This window comes from Hyposmocoma kahamanoa, unplaced genomic scaffold (assembly GCF_003589595.1).
Source record: "Hyposmocoma kahamanoa isolate Upper Pololo Valley unplaced genomic scaffold, ASM358959v1 91, whole genome shotgun sequence".
Taxonomy (NCBI): domain Eukaryota; kingdom Metazoa; phylum Arthropoda; class Insecta; order Lepidoptera; family Cosmopterigidae; genus Hyposmocoma; species Hyposmocoma kahamanoa.
Genome location: NW_020654684.1, coordinates 2,338,910 through 2,348,523, shown reverse-complemented (window position 1 = coordinate 2,348,523; position 9,614 = coordinate 2,338,910). Strand labels below are relative to the sequence as shown.

The window sequence follows — 9,614 nt, the reverse complement described above, 5'->3', positions numbered from 1 at the left end:
TTCGGACACTTTTTAGCGCGGACCCGACGTCCATATAATTGTAAGTCAATGGTGGTGAGAGACAAACCTGTCCATAGCAGTGGCAGTTCTACTCAGAACACTGCCACTGCGCCCGTCACTCTGAGACATAAGTTGACAAGTCCCGTGTGCCTGTAATTTCACCAGCACCCTTACCTTTCAAGAACGGAACACAGCAATGCTAACATTACTGTTTAGTGGCAGAAATATGTAAGGTCACAAAGAGCTCTACTGCTGTTAAAAACCTGAGAGCCACTGCGCCCGTCAACCTGAGACATGAGTTGAAAAGTCCCATGTGCCTGTAATTCCACCAGCACCGGAACGCAGTGGGAAACAGGTGCTGTAGTTCTTTGAACGAACTCTTTTGCAAGGAGCTCTATAGGCTAGTAAAGCTTTTATGTGTTCTTACTTGTTATTTGACATCATATCTATGAGTTTGCGAAATACGTAACAATTAAATAATTACGCTTTGTACAAACCACGTAATAATTAAGCTTAATTAAGTTAAAAAACTTAAAATAATGAATACGCGCGCGCATCAATTGCAACGCAATACGTTGCAATGTGCAACGGTCGAGCGCGCTGCAGCAAATAGAGGTGTTACGTTAAAAAAATGTACCTACATCCGTTAATATCCGGTAGTCAAACGTAATCAAATCTGCCAATGCTGACTGCTGCTTATAGAGCTTTATATGTCGTCTATTTGTTAAGCTTAGGTTTTTATTAAGTTATTTAATTTAATTGAAAATCTAAGTTCGAAAATAAAAGTTCCCTCGATCCGGATTCGAACCAGCGACTTCCAGCAAACCGTGTCAGAGGCTATGCCAAATAAGACCGAATCCAGCCGGATTCAAGGTTTTTTTTTTTAAATTACTCCACTAGTTTAGTGAAGTAATTTCACATTGCATATCATTGTGGTCAAACACCGCGACATTGAACTTAAAAACTTAAAAAAGAAATAGTTTATTGCACCCGAAATCACATTTAATAAAAGGAAAACACAGACAAAAGGTTATGCTTATTCATAAAACAAATTTCTTCCTGCAGAACTAAATAAAGGAGATAATAAATAAAAGAACGGGCACAACAAAATAAAAATAACATTAAATCATTATATACTTACATATGCACGTTTTTCACAATATAATACTTAAGATATGAACGGATTAGTGGATAAATAATTGACTGTATTATATTAAGTAAATAGCTAACGCACTTGTGTTGTGGAAATCGGAAACAACGACGGTACCACAAACACCTAGACCCGAAACAATATAGAAAAGTTAGTTTCTACACTGACCCGGCCGGGGATCGAACCCGGTACGTCAGAGATGGCGATACCATGAAAACAGGTATGCAAGCCACTCGACTACGGAGGCCGTCAAAAGTAATGTCTCATTTTGAAATTTATTTCACGAACAATAAATAGGGAGTATGTTCCAAAATCTGACCACATGAACTGAAGGAGTGAAAATAGAAACCGGAATTGAAGTATGGAAAATATGACGTATGACGTAACAAGAGAGCGATCCTATTTTTTTAAGGGGAACGTATTTTTAGCTGTACTCATATATGAGGCCATGAGAACCATAGTGGCCAACTAATTTTTTTACAATATTGAGTTTATGATTTTTTCCAGTTCAAATTGATCATTTTGACAGAATCAGAAAGGCCTAAAAGTGATACAACGAATTTTCACTAGATGGCAGCATAATCATTGTTATGGTTTTTAGTCTGTGATCTAAATTTGAGGTGCCATACTGGCCTAAGTAAGATAGGCCACTATGGCTTGTCCATTGAATTAGGCCACTATGGTTCTCATGGCCTCATATATTAGGTCACTAATAATCATAATATTATGACAATGATGGTTAGTAAAGAATGTTCGCCTTTCAAACTCGATTAAAAAATGTACGTCGTAATTACTATGGATCTTAATATATTATATTTCACGTGCAGACCACAAAAGCTTAAGCAAGTTATAGCCACATCCCTATTGCTTTTTTATGGTATCAAGTAACAGGATGAATAAGTCGTGCGACTCATGGTAAACGACACACCTACCAATAATCTGTACCTTTACCATGAGATTAGGGGAAGAGGGGAGTTCCGTGTGTTTATATGGACGACAACACACCACGCGAGGGCGCGGATCCGGCGCAGGTCGGGTCCCGCGCCCGTTCTTGCACGGAATTATACCCGCCGTGTACCCGACGCGTCACGTGCCCGACCTGCACCCGCTGTCAGTGTGTTTCACGCTTAAGTGCCAAGCCATTGCGGGAATCCCGCTCCCAGCTCCCGTTTTGTTTTATAGGTACACGAGGGACCACCATTTCCCACTGACAGCGGTTGCTCATTTCTCCACTACAGTACTCGCTAGCAACCGTGTAAAACATTTGTATACAAAATGTTGTTTCTTCTTGTGGTCACTAGGGGCGCTGTATAATTTGTCATACAAAATTTTAAAGTAATTCTCGCTAGCTAATAGACGACGGTCACAGTAAACTCGTGGTAGAGGCATTGAAGGTCATTCTGGTATAAAGGTGGCAAGTCACTTGCTCACTTTACAGCTTGGCGGTAGAAATTGGTACAGTACTTCCCTGGGCGAACTCTTTCACAAGAATCATTATACTGTTACAATTTTGGAGTTACTATGTTATATTAAAGTATTTACTTAACATTATATGTTTGTTTATTTGCAGAGGCACCACACGGGGATATCTCACTCGTCGTGCAGCGATGGCTCCCTGCTCAGTGTGGGCTCCTCGGAGATGGACGAAGACAGCAGCAGCGGACACCTCCACTCGCATGACCATTCCAATAGGAGTGACCTCTCTGATTTTTACAGTAAGCATTTTTTTATACGTGCTTACTCTCGTGCACTTGCGATCTGTGGTTCGTATACGAACTTTAGACCACTAATCTCATCCTATCTGCTCACGCGATACATGCAGCCGTAGACGCATACCACACCTAGAGGTGCTGGTGATGATTTTATACCGATTTATCGGATATCGAAGTTATAACAGGTAAAAGAACTAATACTAATTGCTATTTCGGTAACTACTATAGCAAACCATAAAGGTTTTAATACCTCTGTCTGGGTTTAAAAAAAATAAAGAACTTCAAAAATACGTCACGACAATCGTGTGCGTTATTGTTTGGGCTGGTGATTTCGGTGTTTATTTATTGAAAACATACCGTAAGTAGCGTTTTTTAAGTTTACCCTGAATATAAATGTTTATAAACTACACTTTAAGGAGTAATTTCATGGTAAACGTTAGAACCACTCAAATGGAATATTATCATATTTATCCAAGTACACCAAAAATTTCATTAGTGCTTTTTAAGTGCAGGATTTGCGGTGTATTACTGCATTTTATTTGAGATGTTTTTGTTGGTAGTACGGAGGGTATTTATTTAGCAATGCAGAATAATAATTTTTATTTATAAAAACTTGTATTTAAACTTAATCCTTTTCTAATTTGCGTAACCAAACTAGCCGCCATTTTGTGGTAGGAGGAGCGCATCGTGTGAGCGGGCGTTTGAGGGATTTTATTATATAGAAGAATGATGTATCGAATTTCTAGTTAAAAAAAAAAGCTAGTCAAAACCAGCTGTTTTTGACAGTCGTCTAAATAAAGTCACAAATTCATTTAAGCTGTAATGCAATACGCTTTTATAATAAGATTCCGGTTAAAATTTGCCATTTACGAGGTTTAAAACTATAGTGAAATACAAACTTTCGGTTATTATACAGCTTCTGCATACTTGGATGATAAAAATCCGTGTTAGTAGCCCGTTCAGATCTTGGAGTTTCTCGATCTGAAATGTTTGAAATAAATATAGGAAATGATTAATGCATATTTACAAAGAGCTGCCCCTACAGTTTCTTGCTTATTCTTCTCAGGGGAATATGCCTTACGATGATGAGCGGTGAAGTTTAAGCACGTCATATTGACTAAACTGTGTTTGTTACTCATCATTTTCAAGTGTAATAATAATGCACACACGCATAGCCCCGCGCTAAGGAAACCCTGTGTCGCGGGTGCCACATATAGACAACCACAAATCACACCCAAACTCACGAGAGAAATGAATCTGGCCCGGAAATCGAACCTGGGACTTGTGTGTGGTATTCCAGCAAAGTTTAACATTTAAATAAAGCTCTTACGAAAAGGTTAATACGACACGGTTCTTTGCAAGACTTTCGAGGCGATTATCACATTTTTTTTTGTTTCTACGATATTTCGGAACGGTTACACGGTCCATGGTCACGGGTTGACTCGTGACCACGGGGCGGGTTGACACGAGTCAACCCGTGAACATGGGGCGTGTAAAGGCGGCTTCCCGTGGTCCGTTTTTCCACGGGCGTGCTCGGGCGCCTGTTTCTGGATTCGCCGTGTGTGGTAAATTCAAAAGCGCAAGCTCGCGTCACGCGCCGTTGGAAGAGAGCCAACGGAGCACGCTCGTGGTCGACTGTGGTGGCGGCGGACACACGACGGATCCAAAAACAGCCAAACACGGGCGCGCTCAGTCGGCCTTCTTCCCATGGCGCGTTGACGCAAGCTCCGAAATATCAGGAAAAAAGAAGTCATATCGTGGTAAGAAATCTGTAATTAAACCTAGTCCGCACACGCTAAGTGAGGCAAATTGAAGCGCGCCCAATGGGCCTACACGAGCGGGCGGGCCTTTAGTGCTCAAGGTCAACTTGCACCGCGAACAGATCAAGAATTTTAGCTAAAAATGACGAAATGTGTGTAAATGAGTGTAAAAATGCGCCAGACAAACATAAAATAGATACTAACATCACATTCCACAAGGAAGTAACGCGTTTCAACTTGTATTTTTATATAAATATTCATTAAAACCGAAAATTAACCTATTAAACTAGCCTACACGAATTTGATTTTTGCCTCACTTGTGACAGTTCGTTTGATATGAAACTATCATTCTATGCGTTATTATTCTAAGTGTAATTAGTGATAACCATTTAGTGAAGTTAACATCGGTACTTGCGTAGTAGCATGTGTGCACGCTAGAGTGTTCGAGAATTTAGCTATAATTTGTTAGTTGTAATCACTGGTTGCAGCAGTGTATTTTTTTTAACGAACATACGCACACATACACTCAATGTGCACAAGGGAAACCCTGTCAGGTGCCATGGACACACACCTAGACAACCACAAATTACACCCAAACTCACGAGAGAAATAATGTAGGCCATACATATATTTCTACCGGCTTGGGAATCGAACCTGGGATCTCTGCGTGGCAGTCGTAAGTAACCGTTCGGCCACTGAGGCAGTTTCTTATTGTTATCGCCCCATCTGCAGGTTGCTGCTGGCTCTACCCCTTGTAGTGTTAGAAGGTTGCAACTGGTGTGATCAAATCGTGGGTCACGCTGCCAATCACAAATATTATTTTCTCGATTATTATTGTAGCTATGACAAAGAAAAGAATATTAAAACAAAGCTAATTACATAAAGATTGAAATACCGAATTCAAAATCGTCTAGGTTATGATTTTAGTACATAAGCTTTCCACAGATAGCGCTATGCATAAAAGTCGTTAAAAACCAAAATAAAGATCTGCAATAAGCGCGTTGAAAAATTCGTAAGCTGTTCCGTGGCTTAGTTGGTATAGCATCTAGCACGGTTTGCTGGAAGACGGTGGTTCGAATCCACCCGGATCGAAGGAGTTTTTTCTAAGTATTAATAATTATAATATACTTTTTATTTTCTCTATTAATTAGAACACTTGCAATATTTCAGATTCGTCGGAGCCGCCGAGTGGAGTGGCGCCACTGTCGCACTCAGCCGCCAAGCACAAGATGGCTGTGCGCCCGCGGCGCACGCATGGCGCTCCACGCCGGAAGAAGAATAACCCTGTAAGCATCCCGCGAACGCGAACGATTGCTACTGTAATTTGCAAGGAAAAAGGAATGATGATAAAAAATTGGCGCGAACTACCCCTGTGTAGAATAACAAGAATAAAACGAAATGGCAAAGTTCTGACGTAGTGTTGATTATAAGGATTTAATAAACTTGGTTGGAAATTGGGCTCAGTAATACGCCTTGGGGGAGACCTTTTGTCCGTACTAGTGATAGCTATGCATCCACTACAATCGAATACGTAACTATCAATCAGACCATTTGCACATTAGTGCTGTTTCAAAACAATTATTATATCACAGACAATATAATTTGGTTATAACTATCTTTTCCCTATAATCGGGGACAAATAACACCTGTCATCGATTGCCATGTTAAGGTCAAAGTCAAAGAATTATAGGTAAAATAAATTTACACTTCAAGTAAGTCAATGACTTCAAAGCGTAATTTTTTATGCTCTTGCTCGTTCACTGTGTTGAATTCTCCAAGAACGTTTGCCGTCGTACCAGTTCCGAAACCGAGAAATGACCGTTCGACATGTCACAGAGATCATTTTATCTGTAGGTGTACAAGCGATAATCATGTTTTCTCGGATGCAGTGTGCAAAGCGTTAAAGGGTTGCTTTTATCAAGTAAATTTTAACGCTGTGGAATAATACATGTTGAAAATCATTTGTGTGGAATCTAGACCCATGTTGTTAATCTATACATCTTTATTTGATACGCAGTCTGCAATTTTGTAATATAACTTTTCAATTAAAATACATTTAACGTAAATTTTAAACTTAGGAAATGATAATTGTAATACATGCTCCGGAACTTATTGTAACATCGTATGAGTAATCAAAGACGTATTGTCAACTTTCAGATTACTGCATCAGCCTTGCCGATAACGCCTGAGCTAAACGAAGAAATGATACGAAGCACTACTCCTGAAGTCACACATAAGACCTCAAATGTTGTTACTGGTATGTACAGTTTGAATCCATTGCTTTATTGAAAATTAGTTCTTTATTAATATATTATTAATTTAAGTAATGGTCAATATTTTTCTTATTGCAGAATCATTTTCTTCATCAACGACTACAAAACATGTAATCGTGAAGGAACAGCACCAACAATTCAACCGGGAGCTACAACGAGTGATAGAAACTCCGAGTGATACCAAACTCAAGTCTTCTTCCTTGCCTCCAGGCCTCGCTCTTAGCCAACTTGTCGGTCAATCCCCAACCAAACTCAGCATCGCCGAGAACAACACCCCACGGTCTTCCATAAAGAGAAGCAAGTCCAGCTCCCAAGATCAAGCTTTGAGAGACTCTCCCAAAGTACAAGTAAAAGAAACCTATCATTCAGAAGACAGAATGCCCAAATACAAAGTGAATAACAAATACGCCGAAGAATCTTGCCTTGAAAAGAAATCTAAGTCAGAAAAGAAGACAGAAAATGAAGTTATTAGATCTACGAAGAAGGAAGAATCATTTTTTAGCAGACTGTTGTTGAGAAAAAGTGGGAAAAAATCCAAAAAAGACCAATCAGATGCTGAAGGACAACAAGAAATTAAAAAATCCAAAACTGAAAAGCCTTCACCGCAATACAGAAATGTTGATACGGATAGAAGTGGCTACAACCATGGGGAAGGACAAGGCCATAAGCCTATACCTGCGGAGAGGACACATAAATCTGCTGGACAGAAAGCGTTCGCCAATCAAATGCACAAACGGTTAGATAGTAAAGGAGCTTATGTTCAAGACAGCGCTTATAAAGATGTATACAGTGCTGCAAAACTGTCCGGAATGGAATATAGCATTACTGATCTCAAAATCGCCGAAGAAACAGACAAAATGTTGAATTTAGAAATGAAAAATCGTTTTAGCAGACGTGATGAATTCAGCGAAAAGATTGAAAGGACGCAACGAACATCTTCGAAAGAAACGATTGACGACAAAAGAGATTCTGTCAACGTACATGAGAAACCCAAGCGACCAACGTCTATGCAGAGATTGGATCCATTCTCGTCAAAAGCATTCATTAGTAATGAACAAGCTTGTAGGGCTCAAGAAGAGAATTTATCGCCTACCTTAGAGATCTCAGATGACGAGCCGCCAATACGGGCGATGCGTATAAAAAATCACAATGACTACGTATTTCACAGCGGTAGTATGCCTAAAAATTTACCATACTTCAATCCAGGCATAACTGTAACTGACTCTACGCATCCGCTTAAAACGATTCGGCACCAAAGCCATGAAAATGTCAAGCATTTAAACAGGTCTTCAGAGCACGTTGCCGAGTTCCGTGACAGAAATAACATGGACAGAAAACGTGAAACTTTCCACCACTCGAGCAAAACTGAAGAGTCCTATGCAACTTCTGAACTACGATCTCTGGGTGACGAATTCACTGAAGCCAGAAGCAGTATTGGTAAATCGCATAGTTTCCGCTATGCTTCAGAAACTACGTCTATGAGTTCTCAAGACAGTCAGATGCCTAGTCTGCCAGCCATTGTGGGCATATCTGAACCTTTGCTTGAAAGTTGGGAAGCAAATTATAGGAGAAATGTCAGCGACAGGCACGATTTCTCTAAAGGCATTTCCGTGAGGAACTATAATTTACATCACAGCAACGTAGAAGCCTATGACAGCCTACCGAGTACTGACAGTAGCTACCTGGATAGTCTTAAAACCGAGACAATAGAAGACAGAAAACTATTTGCAAACAGTATCCACATAGCCGTGGACAGTCGAAAGAGAGACAGTGATATTTCCCAGATAGAGGCCAAAATTGACGATATTATTAGCTCCCCAAAGCCTATCATTGCTTCAATACTCAAATCTAGTTCTTTAGATAGTGTTAAGAGTAGCCCAGAAAAACCTGTAGATGATAGAAGGAAAACTATATCCGTGGAAAGTTCTTTAAGTCAAGGAGGAAAGGTAAATCAGAAAGAAAAGCAAGACACAGACAACTTTATATCAGTTACTCACGTCAATAAGGAACAAACTCATGCAAAGAATAATGAACCTCCTAAAATGAACAAGAGCGATGAAAAAATACAGAAAACTGAAGCAAAGCCTGGAGTACCAGAATTCCTTAATTTTAAATTAAACCGAGTTGACGCCAAGCCTACAACGAATGTAGTTTTGACTGCAAATGTTACGCCAAAGAAACTTGATAGTCCACAAGCCGAAAAGGAACAAGAAATAGAATGTTTCAAAATTACTGAAACGAAACCTCTTAATGTTCCACCTATAAAGAAAGAAGCTGTTAATAAAGTGGTTGAAAGCGTTGAAAATATACAAACCGAAGAAAAAAGGTCTCCAGTTAATGTAAGGCAGTCTGTGCAAAATGTTGTTCCACAAAGTCCTTCTACACCAAAAGCTTTCTTCAAACGTAAATCAACAAGTGTGGAACTACAAGATCGGCCTGAAAAACAACGAACAAACTCAATGAGTACAGATGGAAGTACAGAAAAGATTTTCGACAACATATCTATGGATCAAAAGTCTCATTCTAGTTTTGGTAGCAAAAGTTCAATTCAAAGTACAGATAGCAATGAACCTAAGACCCCAGATAGACACGAAGAAGTGGTCGTGTACCGTAAGAAACCTATTTTAGCCAAGGAATTACGTAGTGACAAGAAAGATGACGAACCGGAATTGATGAAAGTTTTTGCTCGTCGGTCTCTTAAGATTAAGGACACAGAAGC

At 39.7% G+C, this 9,614-nt stretch overlaps 1 protein-coding gene across 1 annotated transcript in view; it reads left to right on the top strand.

Moving 5' to 3' along the window:
* Window positions 1–9,614, top strand: part of LOC113236298 — a 63,463-nt gene that overhangs the window by 49,498 nt on the left and 4,351 nt on the right. Inside the window, exons 3-6 of the mRNA XM_026472309.1 lie at window positions 2,721–2,865; window positions 5,793–5,908; window positions 6,780–6,879; window positions 6,974–9,614. Of these exons, the coding sequence (XP_026328094.1) occupies window positions 2,721–2,865; window positions 5,793–5,908; window positions 6,780–6,879; window positions 6,974–9,614 (3,002 nt within the window). The remainder of the gene's footprint in view (window positions 1–2,720; window positions 2,866–5,792; window positions 5,909–6,779; window positions 6,880–6,973) is intronic.